At 40.3% G+C, this 21223-nt stretch overlaps 1 protein-coding gene across 1 annotated transcript in view; it reads right to left on the reverse strand.

Annotated features, from left to right (window-relative positions):
- Window positions 1-1497: 1497 nt before the first annotated feature.
- The window catches only part of LOC105940235 (E3 ubiquitin-protein ligase NEURL1), a 43205-nt gene continuing 23479 nt past the window's right edge, over window positions 1498-21223 (reverse strand). Inside the window, exons 4-6 of the mRNA XM_012882724.3 lie at window positions 13424-14146; window positions 7662-7841; window positions 1498-2720 (exon numbers count right to left, since the gene is read on the reverse strand). Coding sequence (XP_012738178.2) covers window positions 2476-2720; window positions 7662-7841; window positions 13424-14146 — 1148 coding nt within the window. The 3' untranslated portion in view covers window positions 1498-2475. The remainder of the gene's footprint in view (window positions 2721-7661; window positions 7842-13423; window positions 14147-21223) is intronic.

Raw genomic sequence — 21223 nt, forward strand, 5'->3', positions numbered from 1 at the left:
CATGATTCAAATCTAAATTTATATACAAAAACCGCACTATCTTACTAGAGCGTATATGCAACACTTTGAATATTTTGTATTCAGTTTTGTTAATTTTATTTATTTATCATTTACTAGTTTTATTTTTTGGTTTGTAGCCATAATAATGAAGTTGTACACTATATAGCAATATGATTTTATTACAGAGACCTGAAACAGATTATTTTTTCTGCAGGCTTTCCCTGAACTGATTGGAATTGGGAAATTTTAGTAAACTATTTCTATAACTAACAACGCTGTAGACCTGTTGTAGCATATTTCTGTTCTAAACCAAAACTTATGAAGATTTATAGATACATTTCCTAACTTAGCCACACATTATAAAACACACAGTGATGATTCTTTATAAATAGCATCCAAAAAATGAATATGCTTTCAAATGTACAAGCAAGGTTCCAATCCTAACAAGTTGTTTCTTTGACTATTACAAATACTCCACAATGTTTTATTTCTGCGCTGCTATGTTTGGTCAGGAGGGGAAAATGAACCAAAATGAAAAAGCTGAGCATCTGCTGACGTTCAGAACAGCACTTTGGCCACAACATAATGTTTATTCTCCAACAGGATTCCTACACAGACGAGGAACTCCATGCATGGATGTGTCTTTCATCTGCTATCCATCCAGTCATTCTCGATTTTTCCATGTTCCACATGTAAATACCACTGTAGAGATGTCTGCTGTAAAGTGATAATTATAGGCTGAAATTGGAGAAAAACAACTGTCCTCGAAAAGTATTGAATTTTGACAATAAAACAAGCAGGAACTCCAGATGGAGGATAAAAAACACAATGTACACCACTACCAAGGACATTCATATGTGTTCAGTTAGACATAAAACATAAATGTGTATAAATATATATATATATATATATATATATATATATATATATATATATATATATATATATATCCTGTATGTGTGTGTGTCAATCAGCTCATGTCTTGAAAGCTAGAGCCACAAAAGCCGGACTTTATGAACTGCCCAACACAAAACTCGGAAATCTAATTTGAATGTTACGCAACCTACTTGTAACAGGTAATGCTCCTCCTGCAGTGATGAGATGACAAGTTTTAAAAACACAAATCAATATCCTACATGATAAATGATGGATGTAACATTTCAGAAAGAACCAGAAAACCTTCTTACCTATTGAAATATCTGTATATATTACAAAAGTAGACATGTGAAAACAGCTTCTATATATGGAGAGCAGCACTTGGAAAATGATATGCAAATGAATTTCTCACAGTTGTTGCATCCTTTATACTGATTGCACACTTGGACCAGCTTAAAGATGAAATGCACATAAATACAACAATATGGAATCAAATATTGCTGCTTTGATCTCTCACAGGAACAAACTGATTGACCTGAAAGAAGTATAGAGGGCCACAAGCTTTTAAGTTATCCTTACAACGAAGAATAGCTTGGTTCAACACCTTCATGGAAAAACAACTCCAGCACCCACCACTCTTTATTTGGATGATGTTTTGTGCAATTACAGAATCCTGCAGAGTTACAGGACAGCCACAGAGAGGAGGGTATGACAGCTAAGAACCAGAACACGGATCTCAACACGCGAGTGATCTAACACTTTGTCTTCACCATGACAGGCTTACACAGCTAACCCCCCCCCCCCCTCTCAAACGTACACCATCATCCTTCCTCGTCAGCCTCCATCTTTACTGAGTCACATCCTCGATCCAAATCAGGCGTGACCTTTTCCAGTGACATCAGTCTCACTTTTTGCACCCTTTGGACAGTCCCGCTCTGCCTGGAGTTCAGAGAACCTCAGGAGGGGTGATATTCTGCAGAACACTTTACTTATCCCACATTACAGTTCCTTTAAGGTTCTTTGTACCTTTAAAGCTTAGGTTTTATTGTCCTATTATTGCTAAAGGAAGGTTTTCTCAGTCTTTACACTTATCTTCTTCTACTGGAATCTCAAAATAAAACTATCTTCCCTTGATTTTCCCTCCATTTTAGAAGAGAATTGATTCTTCCCTCTAAACAACTCTCTGACTCAATGCTTCCTGACAAGCAGTGGAGTAGCAGCTGGTCGAGCCACAGATTGATACTGGTTGTTGTTATCCTCGGCTCTGGACAATCGCTGTTTGGATAGAGAGATCATGAAGGGGTATTCTGCATGAAGTGGGATGTGTGCCTCTTCAGAAAGCTCTTCCTCTTCAGCAAGGAGTAAGTCGAGGTGTGCTGCCATGTTGTTTTTGCCATAACAATCACATCTTTAGCTTTTCTTGATCACACTGCCTTTCTAATGGTGGTTTTATGATTGCTCCAACTATTTGAACTAAAGGTTTTAACAAACAAGCATAAAGTCCTGCTGTAGAGTACCTGAGCCGGATTATCATTTGTGCTGTCTAATAAAAAGTTACACATGGCTTTCACGACGTCTTGAGCAATGGTTGACGTGAACCTATTTGCTTCGGTAGGTCTTGATGATGTCTTTGATTGTCCGTCGGCAAATGGGGCAGCAGGCGTTGGCCATCTTCTTGAGCTTCAGGCCGCAGGCGTAGCAGAGACACATGTGGCCGCAGGCATAGAGAACGGTGTCCACCATGTTCTCGTAGCAGATGGTGCATTCGTCACTCCACGAGCTGGAACAAGACGGGAAGGTAGGGGACTGTGGGTGGCTGGAAAACGGTGAGCTCGGGGTCGTACCTGAGAAGGGGGAGAGGAGAGAAAAAAAACGAGTTGTGATGCGAGAAACCTTCCAGCAAGTGCAGACAGAAAGGTCTAAACTGACAGATAGAGCGAGCTGTTTTCCCCCGTCTAGTTAGAACCCAGAGTGTTTCTGGGAAAACATTCTTGCTGAAGCTAAAATGCCACCTGCCACCTGCTGAGACAGTTTTGCTGATCAATGACACCCGCCACATCGCAGCAACACTTCCTGCCACTGTAAACAGCTTACACATAGCTTAGGAATGGACCACAAGAAGAAAGAACACAAAGACGAGTCTGAAATGTTCATAAACTCCCCTGGATGAAAGTCAGATGGCTCCGTTCTCACCCAAACACAAAAGAACCCCATCAGATAAACCACACAGCCTTATAGTTTATGTGGAGAGACTTGGCAGAAGATCTCTCGTTCTTTCTCCTTGACCTGACTAGTTAGGACTACTGTGATGGCAAATCTAACTGTGACCATCACATCTTTCCTGTTTTAGTGCTCCAGAGACCTAACATCTGACCTTCCTCCAAGGCCCTTCAAAATATCTTTGACATATTATAGCTCTTGTCACAACAACCTCTTATGCCAGTGGCATCCCAAAATCTGTATGTTCCCTTGTAGACTATTGCTGTGAATTCCCCTAAAACCACCCATCAGCCATGCATATGTATCCCTCATTGGGCCTTGTATTGGAAGCACATTGCAAACGTCTAGTGGTCAGATTTACGCCCGATTATGCTGAATTTGGTTAACATGGCAACTGAATTCATATCTGTTGTTCATGCTAAGTGAGCTAATATTAAATTTATTTCAGTAAAAGAAGATTACTGTGATGAAAACTGTGACTGTGGTAATGATAAGCTCTAGTTCATAAAGTCTGGTGGTATGGCTTGGACTGTTACTTATTCGATTTTTTTATTTTTTTAGAGCAGTTTTTGTGTTTGTAGGGTACTAATGTATGCAGTAAAGACTAGTAGTCAAACGATTGCAATTTTATATACGTTTATATCATTATTTCAAAAGATACTATAAATACCAAAATTCATCCATCCCTAGTATTTGCTAGGCTCAACAGAGTGTATTTTATTTAAAAAACACCTATAATATATATTTGTTAAACTATCGTAAATACATTCAGCCAGTAAGGAGTTTAAAATATAATTGTTTATATGATCTTGATAGTTTAAAAAATATATATTTTCTCAACTGACAGCAATACGCTTCCGTAGTATACCATTACAGTAAACTCGTTTTTTTATTGAATACCATTACATGTTTGAAACCTTGCATGTAGAGAATCACAGCTTGAGCCAGCAGATGGTGCTTTATCTACAATTATAACACTTTTTGGTTTCCCTCAAGTCTACACAATGTGGTCGGAAATATATGGCCGTGAACGTGATGTATCCGTCACCTTTCCTTAAATACATAACACATACAAGTCTTCTTTTTATTGGGTGATCAGTTCTCTTCACAATCGGCATCTTGACTGGTGTTGAAAGATCTGAAGGTAATCACACCCCCTGCTGGGGCCCTGCAGTTTGCTTAGCAGGCAAACAGGTTGGCAGATGTTGCAGTCAACCTGGGACCACACTTCATCCTCCTCCACTTTGACCACCAAGGGATGTACACCAGGATCTTGTTTGTGGTTTTTATATTAGCGTGCTACACCATCAGCCCAGACATCCTCCATGAGGAGGTCAACCAGCTCACAGTGCCGACTTTCACCTGTCAGTGGATCACTAGCTTCCTGACTGACCAGCAGATGCAAGTGAGGCTGGGGAGCATCTTGCCCCGCACAAGCACCATTAGCAACGGTCTTTCCTATGTTCATCCATCACTGTGTGGTTTGGCTCATCCACAAAACAGGACAAGTCCAAACTACAATAAACAATTAGGTCTGCAGAGACGTTCATTAGGGTTACCTTCCCTCCATCCAGGACCTGGACAGGTCCAGGGCTAGGAAAAGGGTAGCTAAGATCTTCACAGAGCCCACACATCCTGCATACAAACCATTTGAAGCAGTCGTCTCAAAGTCCAGTCCTCGAGGGCCAGTGTCCTGCAACTTTTAGATGTGTCTCTGCTTCAAAACACCTGACTCCAATATGAGCTCATTAGCAGAGCTCTGCAGAGCTTGACTCCGCCACTAGTTTAGTGGTTTAGTGTGTAGGGAAGGTATATCTTATATCTAAACGCTGCAGGACACCGGCCTTGAGGATTTGAGTTTGAGACCACTGGATTAGATCTTTATCTTCAGGTCTCCACTATAAAACGCTCTTTGCAAAAAACAGCTGCCACAGACACAGTTACTTGCTCCAGGCTGTCAATCTGATGAACAAAAAGGAAAACTTACAGACTGAGCAGTCAGCTAACCAGCTGTGAAATAAAATAAGCATATTTGCAGGACCACAACCTGCCTTTTCTTTATACATAAGAAATGTCTGTACATACACACACATGTACATGCTGCTGCTTTTATTCTTATGTTTATTTTCTTCAAAATATATATACTGACACTTATATGCTGTAAAAGCTTAAAAAATGAAATCAAATTTCTTGTTTTTGCACACAGTCTTGGCCAATAAAGCTGATTCTAAATATTTCCTGGACGTTCCAGCTCCCAGAGAACAACTGGAGTTCAGAGACAAAACCCAGAACCATTAAAACCAGCAACGTGTGCTCAACCGGATCAAAGAGAAGGTTGATCTGCTTTTTGAGATTTGTGTATAATAAATATTTTTGTTAACCTTGAATACAAGCTGACTTCTCATGGTACTTGCGCGTTCTCAAACACACGAGAATCCATCTTGTCCCACTGCCGTTTCAACCGTTCGGGACAGAACCAAAAACGGTTCAAGCCAATCATGTTGCAGTATTATACCAGCTGTGATGAAAGCAACAGGTGCCAACACCAAAACAAATGGAGTGCACATCTGTTTTGTCAGAATCCATGATTGTCACGAGTATCACATCCCAATAAGCACGCCTTGACCAGAGCAACTTGTTGTGGTTTCTCACGGCGTCCGCTGCTTACGACATATGCATTTAGCACCGTGATTGGCTAAAACAAACCTTTGGTAGGCGGGCACTAAGTGTTACTTCAGCCAATCAGCTCGGAAAGTTCTGCTGGATGTCTGTCCTTTCCCCGAACAAATTAGATGAGAGCAGACCCAGATTGATAATGTGCAGAACGTAGAGTGCTACAAATTAACAATCTGGCTTGCCAGGCTATATTTTTGGCATGCATTGCAAAAAAAAAAGAAAAAAGAAAAAAAAGATATGATATTAGCAATACTTTTATTTAACCTGTGAGCGAAGCTGCTGCAAAGATCTTTGTTGTGTTTTTTCTATGAGCTTGGGTATACACATTACATGGTCCTGAATCCAGACACTTAAAAATGGATGTCCAAATCCAGGAAAGTTGAAATCCCTTCAGCGAACTGACAGAGTTGGCATGACCTCTAAGCTGACACGCACATTCAGATAAATATGCAATAAATGTGCCGTGTTTTAAGTAACTAAAAAAGCACTAAGACAGTTGATTGCAGAAGCACTAAGGTTGCCCAGATGTGTCACATTTTTTGTCATTTCGCCTTGCTCCTGAGACAACAAAGACACCACAGACGACTACATCATATCACCAGGGCAAATATTTCTAAAACATGCCTGTTCTCTTTTTGCTGCTCAGTTCCAGTTCAGTTAGTTTTATTGTGCTCCTGAACACCACTGCCTGTTAATATATATATATATTTTACATGACCAAACAAATTACACAATTGTTGAAAAAACATGGGGGCAAAAATGAGAAGACTGTACAGTGCCTTGCAAAAGTATTCATACTTGTTTACGTGGCAACAAGAAACCACATGTCATTTATGGTAATTTAGATTATGTTGACACAAAGCAGTGCGTAATTATGAAGAGGAGACAAAGTTGTGGTTTTGCTGTGGGATATTTTTACAAATAAAAATGTAAACATTATTTTTTTTTTTTTGGGCTACGTCTCCCTAAAGTATGGACATCCAGCTCAAGTTATGCAAAACAACTCGGGTTTGATCGGACTATGGAGTCTGAGCATCTTTGAACTGCATTTCTCAAGTCTTGCCACACCTTTTTAATTGGATTTTGGGGAAGACTTTGACTTGGCCTTTGTAACAAATTAACATGCTTTGAAGAAACACCTTCACAACACCTTTGTAACTATGGCTTTGTATTTAGTTTGTGAAACGTATTTTCCTAACTGAGCTGTGAATCTCTGCAGCCTCTCCAGAGTCACCTTGGGTCTCTGTTTCTGTGATAAATGCTCTTGTTGTCTGACCTGTCAGTTTATGTCCAGGATCATGTCCTGGAAGTTATTCAGCTGGACCAGACTTTTTCTGTTCTGGTTATAGATGCAGTTTGCTCAGAAATATTCACAATTTTTTTATGAGCGCTTTACAAGAAAGCCACATTCATTTCAGAATAAATTAATCACATGTGTAATATATTTACTAAATCGGTGCCTTGAGGCAATTGGTTGTATTGCACTGTATTTTCCCTTCTCTTCGTGTTGGTGTGTCACAAAAAATCTTATAAAATGCAGGTTTATGCTTCTAATGTGGCAAAATATAAAAAAATCTCAATGGTTATGAATACTTAAAGCTTGAACTAATGAGACAATCAGAGCAAGAAAAATCTTTTATATAAAAATGTCTGTTACTGTGAAAAAAAATCAAATTTATTTAGTTACTGGAGCAATTTTAGTTTTGACAGTTTCACAAGAAGAGGAAGCAGAGAACATAAAATTATCTCTGAAACTGTTTTTGGATTTTTGAACCGACTTGCATGAAGGGTTTTAAGGAGATGTTCAGATTTGGAGCTAAAACTTGGACAATTGGACATTAAAAAGAGACCCAAAGAGAATTATGCATTCCAGAGAACCTTGGACCAACCTGTGGAAGTAGAAAATAGTGTGTGATAGTTGGAGTTAAGGCTTGAATTCAGACTGATGTTCAGTGTGGTGTTGAGGTTCATCCCAGAGTGGCCACTGAAGAGCATTGTTGGGGAGCCGGGTGTGCACGATGGGGAGCTGGGCACAGATTGGCCTTGATAGTCTGGAGGCAAAGATGAGCCTGGGGAAAGAGAGAAGTCACCCGAGTTAACAGCTGCTTACAAATAACCCGTCAAAATAACAGTTTTGGAGGCACTAAATGCAGCGGATTAACAGACATACAGGCAAATGTAGCAGCCGCGTTTTGTTTATCTAACTGCCTCGTACTGTCCTCCTATTTCTTTCACGCACATTAACTCGGCTCTATCACCAAGCAGATGACTAGTGAGTCCACAGTGTATGTGTGTGGGTGTAAAAGAGTGAGTCACGAGCTCACATGGCCCCCTCCCTTCCTTCCTCCTTCACGAACCCATGATCCCTCTGGGTGAGGTACAAAACAACTTCCACAGACTATCTGTTGTCTGATCCATACAATCCATCCCCATCTGCACCCCGTAACCACGGGCGCTGGCGTCGCTTCTCATCCTGGCATATCATCTCTCCTCAAACACGAAAATATTGACCCAGTTCTCCCATTGTCTTTCAGCCGACCACGGCTGACACACACCGTCACACCCTGACTGATCGTTTAAATGGCACCGCAGCCATGAAAGTGATGCCTTACCTCTTTGCAAACATTTTGTTTATTCTAAGTGTTCACATGCACGTTCCCATGTGCTTATGGCGAGAAACCACGGGAGGAAAAAAACTACATGAGGCTTAAAGTTTTATACGCGGTCTCTCAATGCTTTCTGCAGGCTCTGATGTATCGCTCTGAACTCTTGTGCCTTTTCTTTAGTCAATTTTTTACGCTGCTCTCTCGGTTCGAGCTTGCATAAACAAATTATGGTCGGTTTTTATGCAACAACCAGTTCGTTGCTTAAAAAGGTCAGCGCTGAAAGACAACAGGAACATAAGTCTTTCAGTAATTTCTTTGTCTTTGGGGTCAGATTGATGATTGCACCAATTTGCTGACACGCCATCTTTTAGGATCGTATATTGATTATATTGTATTCCACAGGGGACAGAGGTGCACACGTGTTTGCAGAACGCTTACATTGCCGCCTTAAACTGACCTTTTGAACGCTAATACGGTAAGAATGGATAACCTTCATGTCTATTCGCGCACCCTCTCATCAAGGGTACCTTTCATCTTCACTTGGATGAATTTAATGCGGGTGTCGCTGGCATTCGTTGGCTGTAGCTGTCGGAGGTTTCAAGGAGACGTATTCGTGTCTGAGCTTTTTGTGCTTAGTGGCTTCAAGCTGTTGTTTATTAAAAACGCAGCAACATATCATATTGTCAGCTTATATGGCAAACTGCTTGTCTACACATTGAGTAGTTATAGTGCACGTCTGGCGCTGGTAAATTGGACATTTACCCTCTTGCTGCCCGTAGCCAGCTTCTGGAAGACAGATGTTGCATAAACGCATAAAGGTTGTCTTAAGAAGTCCCCAGCGTAGCAAATAACAATAAAAATGCGGACATTCTCTGAAGGCCAAAAGAAATTTGTTAGAGAACATTAGAGATAGATCTTGGGAAAGTTGAAAGAATAAAACAAATTATGCAAATTAGCCGGAAAATACCCTCTCCACAATGAAATAAGCTGGTGACAGCATCATGGCAGCATCTGGGGGAGGCTTTTCTTCAGTACCTGGGAAGCCGGTCAGAGTGGAACTAAATACTGGGCAGTACTGGACGACTATCGGTTATAAACTCGACTTGATTAAGAAAGACTTGATAATTGATGTCCACAGACCCTCTTCATCAAATCTTATTCAAAAACTTGCCATTTAGCAGAAATGAGTGGGTAGTGAACTCAAACTCTTAAAGTCCAAAGATCTTCCCAAAGCACTTGCAGCTGTAATTGTACTGAAAGGTGTTTCTATATGGTCTCATCTCTGGGTGGCCTGAATACATAAACACTCTTTTCAGATTTTGATCTGTAAACAAATTTCATATCATGTACAATTTTACTTTCATACAACCATACACTTCTTTGTGTTTGTCTGTCACAAAATCACGATAAGATACGCACTTTGGAGGTTACACCTGTAACATGACAACATGTTGGAAAGATCATATGGGTATGAAAGATTTTTGCAAGCGACTGTAAATAGTGGCCTGGTAATGCAAAACTTTAGTCTTTTTACTCGCAAATCAAATTTTCATTTCAATTATTTGGAGAGATTTTCTGCAGCTGATTGGAGTCTTTTGCTTCACATCCAGGGGTACGGGGAGATCCAGAGAGCGGCACAGAGAAGGCTGCACAGCTTAAGGTATCCCACTTTATGCAGGTCCTGGATATCAGGTTATTAAGCATCTCCACCGTGTCACTGGAAGGTTTGGCACTTTGCATCATCAACACATGTTGCTAATGCTACCATTAAATGATAAAAGCCAAGTGAAGACCTCAGGCTCTGTAGGGTTCTTTGTTTTTTCTCCCCAAAGACTTTTCTGGAACCCCGTTTTTATTCTTCAGAGACAAGTGTGCTACTTTACGGGCCGGTATTGCCCTGCAGGGGGGGTGATTGGTCTTTTTAAATGCTTAGTTTGATGGCAGGTGTCTAAGAAACAGCCCCATGAATGCCAGAATGTTGCTTTTTCTCGGTACAGCCAAATACTGTGTCAAGATCAGTGTTATGTGTTACCTATCTGTGTCGCTAACAATTGCATTGCGATACATAAATACATATCATAGCAGCTTCGAGATAGCGCCTGAGCTGAAAAATGAGGGAGCCAGACTAAGTCATGGTGATGGGAACACATGACAACACTAGGCCATTACAGATTTTAAATGTCTAACATAAACTAGTTAAATCTTAGTTTCTAAGATAAAACAGAAAGTGACCATGTGACAGCAGCAGACTCCCATCTGTTCCACCTCACAGGCTTGACAGCACCCAGCCATGACAAACTGTCACTTGCCTCAGTGGCTAGATGTCTCCATGGTAACTTATAGCCTGCAACTGCAGTGGGTGTGGGTGAGTTTAGACATCCCGTCACAAATGCATCACCCCCCAAACGAGTGGAGTGGGTAACGACTCGAGGAACGTACCCCCAGAGAATCAAAATAGGATGGTTTGGTGGTGGTGGTGGTGGTGGGGGGGGGGGGGGTGCAAAATAAAATGCAAAAGAGGAAAAGAGGGAGTACAGATGTGAAACTAGTGTCAGTGGAAGTGGCTGTGGGTGGGAAACCCAGCACGGCAAATCTCTATGCAATTACATTTTAATAATGCATCAGGAGGGCATCATAAGAAGCTATCAGAGGCTCCCTACTGCTACATAACGCTGGCTGCTGGGAGCCCACGCAGGACAGAAATAACCTCCCCACTTCTCGGTCTGGCTGACTACATAGCAGAGTGGAGAGGAGAGCAGAGTACCCATGGGTTGTTTGTAGAAGAAAATTAGGAGAAATGATCAATTTTTAGTACACTTTAACTTTCAGTAAAAGGTCATCTCCAATTATTGATTTCCTGTGAGGAGATGCCTGTTCTGTTCAGATGCATACATTACCCGTTTACAACCCAAGCAAGCAACAGGGCAATATGGGCAATATGGGGCTTCAACAAATATATATATATATATATATATATATATATAAATATATTACCAGCAATGGCAATAAACAAATTGAAAAAGCCCACATTTGTTCTTGCATCAGTATCTAGATTGCTACACACCATTGAAAAGGTAGAAATAGCAGAGAATTTTCCATATCTGCATAATAAATAAATAATAATTTTTTTTCAGAATTCATCTTCTTTTTTTCGTTGTCTAAAAGACAAAAATCTTATAATGCCTTATGCATGAAACAGTTTTGGATTTACAAACCATGCCTCATGTTTGATTTGCCACACTATTTCTTACATGTTGAACATCAGTTGTTTTAGTTTTTGCCGTATTGACTCATACTCAAAAGCAAAATAGTGATTTGACTTTATAAACCTAGGTTGAACTGAGCCTGTTCTTTAAACACCTGGCATGGTTAAAACTCTAAACGAAGCACTAAAACTTATATATTTTCCTTTGAGAATCCTTTCAACTAGAACATAGACAAATTCAGCAAAATTCAACAAAATTCAGCAAATTCAGCAACAAAATTCAGCAAATATGATACATTCTGTACTTCAATCTTTTCAGAAGTCCAGAAGGTGTAGCTTTTGAAATGTAGCTGACCTAAACGAGTCCAACAAAGCAGCCAACTGTCCCTTTAGTGCACTGAACATAAAAAATCAATTTCAACATTGTAGTTTCTAGGTTCATAGACCAGTGAAGACCTGACACAATGGAAGGGTAGACTTTAGGGGTCTTAAACAGTTGTGGTTATTAACAATTATTTCCATGTGTAATACTTTTTCAGGAGGGATTAAGTGTACTTAAACTAAATGTTATATGTTATCATTTTTAATTGTGACAATTTGCTACTCTCATTAAATCTGAGGCTTTTACACATCATTGACAGAGGTCCCAGTAATTGTGGAGGGTGTGACCAAATTCAAAATATCTACAAAACCCTGGACAAGTAACTTTATTGAAAAATGCTTGGAGAGAGAACAAAGTGCCTCTGTTTATTCAGTTTGCAGTACCAGGTGTAGGAGAAGAGACCCAGAACAGAAAATACAATGTGCCTTCATGTAAAGCCTAACTCAATATGTGAGATCGGCTGGAATAAAACAAAACTGTTTAACGGATGGCTCCAAGCTGACAGTGATATTCAAATTACTTTAACTCCATTCAAATTACTTGGTGATTTTTGGGTTGATAAAACGTCACAGTGCAGCCCAGCCAACAAAAGATGAGGAACCATTTTTTTTTATGATTTGAAAAGGGCAGGAATTAGGCCTCCTAAAGGTCACCTAACAGTCTCCGAGTGCATTAACTTCGAAATGAAAAACTGTAAATGACATCCTTTGTAGATCTTTGGAAGACAGCAGAGGAATTAAAAGCTAGCCTGTTGATAAAACCACAACTTACCGTTCAAGTCAAATCTTTTTGACTGAAATCCAATTATACCTTTTTCACCCCACGGCAAGCAGGTTTGCTCTTAAATCTTCGTTTTTAAGCTTCTCCTCTCAGAGTGTACGGACACCAGGAGTGTCACGTGTGACTATAGTGTATGTAAGTTGAAACTATAAAACCTTTAAGTGTGATACAAGTCACAGCGCTTGGCTTAACGCCTAGATCAGATAATTTTCTGAAAGACTGTTGATTACTTTCTCATTTTTACTTAATGAACTGAGCTCATTAAAACATTGACTCTTGTTATTATGGGTTCAGAATACCATATCATATCAGTGATACTACTACCTTCAATAAAATGTCATTACTAGTAAAAGTATTTGTAGTAGTTGTAGGTGTATTATTAGTATTATTATTAATAATCTGTTACAAACTACAAGTTTGGTTTTGACTTCAAGTAAGTTCCTGAAACCCTGAGTTACTTTAAATCAAGGTTAAACGCCTACTTGTTTAGAGTCGCCTTTGGATGTTAATGTTGAAGTCCAACTTGTCTTATAGCTTGTCCTGCAGCTACTATACCACTGTATCGTACTTTCTTCTGTAATGTTCTCTTGTCATATGTTCTGTTCATGTACAGTACTATAGTTTAAACAGCATAACTAACTAAATGATAAGCATGAAAACAAGGGAAGATGACTGTACCTAAAATTCTGAGTTGTGTGATGGAGCCATGCAGACCGTAGAACATCCAGAGAGGCCTTGAGTTATCAACACACAGCTGCATTCCTGCACTGTTCCCATTATGGCTCATCATAAGCTCCCCCTCTGAATTCACCACGAAGCTCAAAATATCCCCGCTGTGGAGCTGGACAGCCGCCCTGCACACGGCCCAGAATTCCTTGCGATCAACCAGGGACTCGGGGTTTGACGGCAGGTCACTGGGCCTGAGGGCGGCCGGGTCGCAGGATGTCACGCCGTAGGAAAGTGACCCCGCCCGGACGGCTCCTGCCTTCACCTTCACGAACACAGTCTCTGAACAGTGCATGGGGCGGCTGGTGAACACCAGCGTCCTCTCGTCGCCGCGGTGATCTGGCCGGGCCACCGTGTGTTTATCCAGCGCGGTGACGTGGAGGCCGTGGACCGTGTGGAACTGCAGATCGGTGTCCAGGTGGCTGGGCAGCAGCGAGCACTGCTGCGAGTTCTGAGAGTTCTGGGGAACGTGGCACGAGGTGGAGCTTAAGGGCTGGAGTCGCTCCTCTTCCTCCCCCTCGTCCTCTTCCTCCAGCTGCATCTCTTGATGCTGCAGGCTCAGGTCACACAGACTAATGGTGAGGCGAGGGTCGTGACTGTTTCGCCGAACTGAAGACCGATGGGTGGCAGCAAAGGAGCGAGGACGCAGGCAGTCCAAGGGGACCATCTCACTGTCTGTTAAAATATAAAACACACACACACACACACACACAGCGTTATGTAATCATCTTTGTGGCCTTTACAAGTAAAACACTCATTTGGTTTTTACCTGTTTTAAAACTTTATTAGACAAGATCATAGTTTAATCTGCATTTTGGCTACAAGAAAAATAACCACTTTTTGCAAATATTTATTTTAAATTAGAATGAAAAAAATTGAGTAATTTATTCAAATCATGCTCCCAGTTAGTTTTATGCAGATTCTCATATAGTAAAACAGTTTAGCTGTCTATTCTCTGTACGCTGCTCATTCCTCATACCTGCCTTTGTAAACATGTTGCTTCCAGCCTCTGCGTTTTATAACATATTCATTCTGAGGCACCCTCTGCAGCAAAGATTAAAACCCAGCCAGACAAAAAAAAATTAAATAAAAAAATGCATCAGCGTTTACATGCTTAGAAACACATCAGGACTTTAAGTGGGGGCCAACTGTAGCTGCAGGCCCAGCACTGCATGGTAAGAATAATAAAAAGACGTAACAGGTTTATGTAACAAAGAATAAAAGATTCTGCTTTTCAGTCCACCTCTCCTGTCTGTACCGCAGGGTCCTGTTGTTAAACTATATAAAACATGTTCAAGCCTACAGTGCCTCACCAAAGTATTCATGCCCCTTAAAACTTTTACATTTTGGATGAAATTTTAATGCATTTTATTCCGTGTGCAGAGTGAACAAAGGTTGTGAACATAGTTGTGAAGTAAAAGAAAAATGGCACATGTAAAAATGCTGTAAATACTATGAGCGCCCATGAATTAAAGGGTCGGTTCGGATCTTTTTAGGTGACGTTCTGTGAAGTTATTATTGGTAATACGTGTGTGCGTCAGTGTGCTGTAGCTTCACCAAGAATGCAGTAAACCTTTAGATTTTATGTCAGATGTGCAGTAGCATCAAAGATTGCATGATAATATGACATCTCTTTACTTCAGCCATTGGATCTAAAAACTTCACAGAACCTCACTTCAAATATGAACTAAGCTGCTGTAGAACCACCTTTCACTAGCATTGCGATTACTATGCCAATATAACATAGTAGTTAGAGTTACAACGATATTTTCACATCTCATTCCTCAAACAAAAACAGTTTACAAGGTATGTTTATACACTGCTTGGTGAGTTTTGTACTAAGCTCTCCAAGCAGCTGTGACTTTATGTAACCCTTTGCAATTTTATGATCTCTAGTTATGCGTCCAGATGCTAAAGTCACCTATTCTCTGATGATCTAAAGGGAACGGCACTCTAAAAACTGCATCTATGCTGTGTGACCCCCTGCAGACACTCATCCCTATGGTAATCCAGATGGGTGTAAAATAGAAGCCACATGGGAACGTCTGTGCCAAAGGAAAACAGGGAGGCAACGTGATTTCTACGCACACGGCCAGTTCAAGCAGATCCACACAGTGGCACGCTTAGAAACTCTACGCCAAACCTACGGCCGGCTAAAATTAGTCCAATTGGACATCTGAGGAGAGTGGGGAAGGGGTGAGGCTGAGGGTGACTGACACGAAGGCTCTCAGCCTCGACCCGCTTTGGGCTTCCCCTGTGTGGAGTGAAAGAAGAACAAGTGAAAGTCAGGGGGAGATTAGATGAAAAATAGCGTTGGGTGGACACTTGAGAGAAAGGGCATACCTCACCACAACTCCTCTTTATCACTCCAAAGAGAGCAAATCTCCAGCCGACCACTGATAAACTGCTGGAACTTAATTACTTCCTCTGTCAAGAGTGAGCACAAGCAGCTATGGGGCTCTTATTATTAGCAGCCTTATCATCTTCAAGGCAAAGCTTGTCGACGATGGAAGGCAAGAGATCATTTCTATTCTTGTACTGACGGTTTCCTACAGTTCATGGTTTCTGTGTTTTGTGAGAGTGGTGAAGGGGAATAGTGAATTTACAAAGGCATATCAATCCGCTGTGTAGAGAAAGGCAATCATATAATGAGACTAAACAAAAAGAAAAAAGCTGAGTGTCACATAAAAATGTTTGGTTTAGTCTCAGACGGTAATAATTCACGCACTTTTTGCATTTGGAAATGCATAAAAAGTCAATAATGTTGTTTTTACTGCCAACAGTCGTGTCTAAAATTTCTACTCATGGCACGTTAAGATTTAAAAGTATTCTTTTAGTTTTACCAACTTTTTTTCTTCTGACTGGAATATTAAAGTGTTACCGTAGCCTGGCTAGAGACCAACCTTTAATCTAATTTATCATTCAGACGGGTGTAAATCACTTTTCACATACCATTTCTTAAATAAAATGTAAATTAAAAAATCTATTGTTCATTTTTCAAAACTGATACTACCTTTAGATTGTTTTGTTGTCTTTTGAGAGATGGCAATCTAGCTTCCTATTAAAAACAAATTTTTTGGTTGAATAAAGATTATTTGAAATCCATACCAGCTAGGGGTGTAACAAATTTTGTCCTTAACTGTATATAAAGTTGAAAAACAAATGTTAACATAGTTACACTATATACATACATAATGTTTAACCTTTTTTCCTCAATGTCTGGCATAAAAAAACTTTTTAAAATTTAATTTTACATGCGAATGTGAATTAGGCATGCTTCCACTGACTGCTTTGGAGTGAATTAACCAGGCTATACAAAGTGCAATTTTGACAAAAGTTGATGTTCCGTTATAATAAACAGGAAGTAGAGGTTGCAAACTAGCATTGGCCACACATCAGAGGTAAAAGGAGAGAGGTTTTTAAGAATGTGTTGCTATCGGGCAAGTTGTAATTGTTCTGTCATGTCAACTAGTCAAGCGATGTTACATGCAGTCCGGAGATGTAGAGAAAGAAGCGCAACACTATGCGTGTTATGGGAATATCCGGCAAGACGGCAACAGTGGAAACAGCTGATTGATCATGTGAGGTAAATGTTCACTACATCAGAACTTACTTAGCAAATGTGTTTCCATCTCTTGTTTTGCGCATTAACTATTTTTCCAAAAAGCCAAAAACCACCTCAAGCAAATGTCACATCTGACCTTTCAACCACATGTGCCTTCAAAATATTCAGGCCCTTAAATTAAAAAGAACACAGAAAATCTGAAAATTCAGACTTGACAAACATTTGCAGCAACAACTACATTGGTATGATGGCTAATGGTCTTGAAAATTGGCTTGCCCTGATTTGGTTTTAAACTTGATCTTGCTTCCCATAAAGCTATTCTCTAGACTGGGTCTCTGATTAGGTGGACCTGACAACAGCACTACCTTTAAAGTCAGCCATAATCACCACTTTTCTTTTATTCAGCAGTAACCTAGAATCTTCAAAATGTGACGTTTTCTAAATCCCTGCCAATACTCAAAGTTTCTTTAATACAAATGATCTTGTTCTGTTAATTTAGGAATTCTGATTCTTTTACTATAATCCATAATAAGTTAACGTTAAAATAAAATCTCTCTCTCTGCACCCAAATCCCATACCTGGAACTGAAATGAGACATGTTGAGTTACAATATACACACTTGGTGTAGGGTGCAGGATACCGATGATTTAATGGCGAATCGGCCCCAAAAATTAAGCAAATGGGTAAAATTAGGATATTCTGTCACTAGGCGAGTTTTTAACACAGCCAAAACTAGACCTAGTGTAATGCATTTACTTTTGACTGGAGACTGTAGACATTACACTTAGCAGTTTAGTTTTATGCCAGGATTGTTTGTGTGAGGTTTAAAAAGTGGTAATGTTCTACATTTTTCAGTTGGTAACCAACACCAACAGTGCAGCATTGTCAGTCTCTAGATGAAAACAAACACCGCTTTCTGGCAACAGACCAACACTCTGTATAGTATATCTGTGTGAGTGTTTGTGTGTGTAGGGTAGACATTACACATCCGTCTCCTTCTCATACCATCACTGGTTGATGTCTGAGACTCCTACCCAAACATTCCAGCCCAAAATGAATGTCCCAGTTTTTGACTCTTTGTTATTGTACTTAACAAACAGCAATTTGCGCAATTTACTTTCTCAATGAAAAGCCAGAGACCCAAGCACGCACGCAAGTATGCACGTACGCAGGTTTGGACTTTTTTTTTTTTGTTCTCTTTAACGACGTTAGAAAATTAAAGAATGTTGGCATGTAGATTTCACAGCAGATTCTCATCACACATCTTTAGAGCTTCAAGGATTGGGAACAACCCAGCTTTTTAATAACATTTTCTAAACATATTAGTAATTATATTTTACTTTGACATTTTAAAGTTCATGTCCTTGAAGCTTTACAAATAACAACCTGAATATATTTTTTTCCCTTCTAGGGTTTAAAACAATACTTATGTGATTAAGTGCACTGTTGAAATTGCCCTGCTAACATTAAGTGGTCCTTAAACAGCTCCAGCCACTCATTCTCAAGAGAAAAAATATTGAAATAGAGGAACGCATACCAGACTGACACTTGCAGGGTCAAAGACTGCCTGTTTGGCTTTGGCTCTTAATATTACCTTTTCTGAAAGGCAGTCTGAAACCGGACCCTTTGTAGACACTGTGGGGAAATGTTTTCAGTTCAGTGAAGGAAGAACATACAAACTGCAGGAGCAAGAACAGAGACAAACATTCATACACCTGCTTTGGTTCCCCAACCCTAACAAACAAGTCCCTGCCTCTGGGACACAGGAACTCCTCCAATAATCTGGAAAGACCAGTTCCAGGAAAGTCAAAGGGCGACGACAGATAGAACCTGGGAACCTGTTTTAAAGTGAGCGTGTGCCAAGATCAACTGCTGCAGTTTAGAAACACATTTTTAAACACCGCCAAGACATTCAATCCAACTCCATCCGGAGCACCAAACAGACACCAGTATGTCTAATGGCGTCAACAACAGTACCGCAGAAAGAGGTTACTCTTTATCCCTTATCCCCAGAGGACCAGGATTAAGAGGCATTTGGGAGTTTAATAGTGCTACAATCTCTATACAAGGTCAACTACGATGACTGTCTGCATGAGCATGTTGTATATGCGAGTTTGGGGATTGGTCCTCCTAAGTATAGATAAGGAGGAGGTGGGGGTGTCCAGAGCGCTGTCTGAACTGAAAGAGTGAAGTCATCTGTCATGTGAGAGACAACTCTGGGGGTTATGTGATGATCCCTAAAGGACAGCATAGGCTTTTGTTCGCAGACAAAGACAAAGAAGATGGACAAAGCATTGAAACTCCAGAAAACAACTATCAAATAAAAAAATAAATGCGTGAGTGTGGAGTTAGTGAACGTAAATGACTAAATAAGGCTGGTTCAGTGCCTGGTGCAGAGCAGTTGTGTTGTTTTCGATAGACCAGGTCAAAGAGGTGTTGGGGGGGGGGGGGGGGTGCTGCTGCTTGTTTTCTAATTACGGATGGAAAAGTGGGAAGATGTTATTATTTTTTTTATTTTTTTTGCATATCGCAGTACAGAAAGTGACATTCAGATGTAATAATGGGCTTAATTACAGGTCAACACCATGCAACGGTTTAAAAAAATAAGAGTAATGCACAGAGTAATTCAGTGCTACCCCCTTCTTACATGTCGGTGAGCACTGCTGATCAGCTGGCCGAAAGGAGGTAACTACACTTTTACCCTTCGAACTGACTCTTCAATCATATTTCTTGGCGTTAAAAACACAGACCCTTATGGTATAAAAACTACAGTCGCACCACTCAGCAATTATATGCACGCGGGGTCATTTATCAGCCAAGCAATTTGGTTAAATGACCAGCAAATTTCATGTTGTTACATTTTCTATAAGGACTAGAACATTTGAAAAGAAAAAAAAATAGTATACGCAAGAGGCATTTGAAAACTGCTAATACATTTAGGAAGTATTGCTTTTATGTTTAGATAAGGGTAATAACATATACATTGCTGTTTTAAATCTTTGTGTTGGCACTGCAAAACTAGCATTTTACTGTAGAATATAAGGGCAGCCAGTGCCTTCTGAGATCTAGGAAAGCCTTTTTTGTCAGTCAGTTCCAACCTGAGTGCCTCAACATGCACTTTCACACATCCATTCTTGCTTTCAGCAATCCTAGAATGAGTTCGATGGTTGATGTAGCATCTAAACCTGATCTCAATTTAAAACATATTTCTCCCATTATAATGCAGCATTCATCTGAGCGTTCTGGTGAAAGTTATATCGGTGAAAACTTCACAGATGGACATTTTTGCTTACTCACATACATTCTCCGCTTTCTCTTGGAGCGGAGTCCGTTCATCTGAAAGTGATTAGCCCTCTCTCCGTAGGGTTCCCCCTGACCGCTGCAGCTCCCAGGATCCAAACCTGACAGGCTCCATTACCATTTCTATTTTGATTTTCTGCAAATCTGTTTGATTCCACGAGGGCCGATTAAATTCCAGCTGAGCCACAATAGCCTGCCCGGCCGCTTTTATTTTTGTTCCGCAAATCAATTGAATTCCAAGCCCTGAGATCACTAGAGACAGAACGCTCATAAATCCAAGGACTTATCATGTGTGCATGGTTTCAGATGTTTGCTCTGTGGACAGTCTTCCAATATCTTGCTCATATAGGGTGTCTCGCTTTATTTCAGCCAACCGTCTGACAGACTCAATTTTATTCGGCTTAAAAGGAGGGCAAAAAAGCCCCCCAAAACTGATTAGCGAGGTTAGTTCTGTATAAAGTAGAGACTTTTGGCACCTTTCTTACGACTGTGTTATGTGACGAGGAGAAGGATATTCTGCCTTAATGCAATTTCAATGTGCCTCATAGTAAAGTACAGCTCTGTCTGTCTCTTTAGGAGCGTGGATATACGTCCATACTTCAGTGTTATGTGATCCTCAAGTGTGCTGCATATCTTAAGGATGAATTTGACTCTTCCCTGCATGTATCTAACCTTTAGGTCTCGTAATGCCACTCAACATGCAACCCTTACTATGCATTGCACTTTACATGCCACATAGCAATGCGCTTTCTGATATAAAATCCATTTTTTGTGCGTAAAAAAGTCTGACTGAGTTTTAAGATGAATAAAATTGCAATAGTCGGCTGCAGACAATATGGTGCAATGTTAATTATGTGTCTTAAAAGTAATCACTTGAAGACACATGG

Source organism: Fundulus heteroclitus, chromosome 22 (genome assembly GCF_011125445.2).
Source record: "Fundulus heteroclitus isolate FHET01 chromosome 22, MU-UCD_Fhet_4.1, whole genome shotgun sequence".
In the NCBI taxonomy this organism is placed as follows: Eukaryota; Metazoa; Chordata; class Actinopteri; order Cyprinodontiformes; family Fundulidae; genus Fundulus; species Fundulus heteroclitus.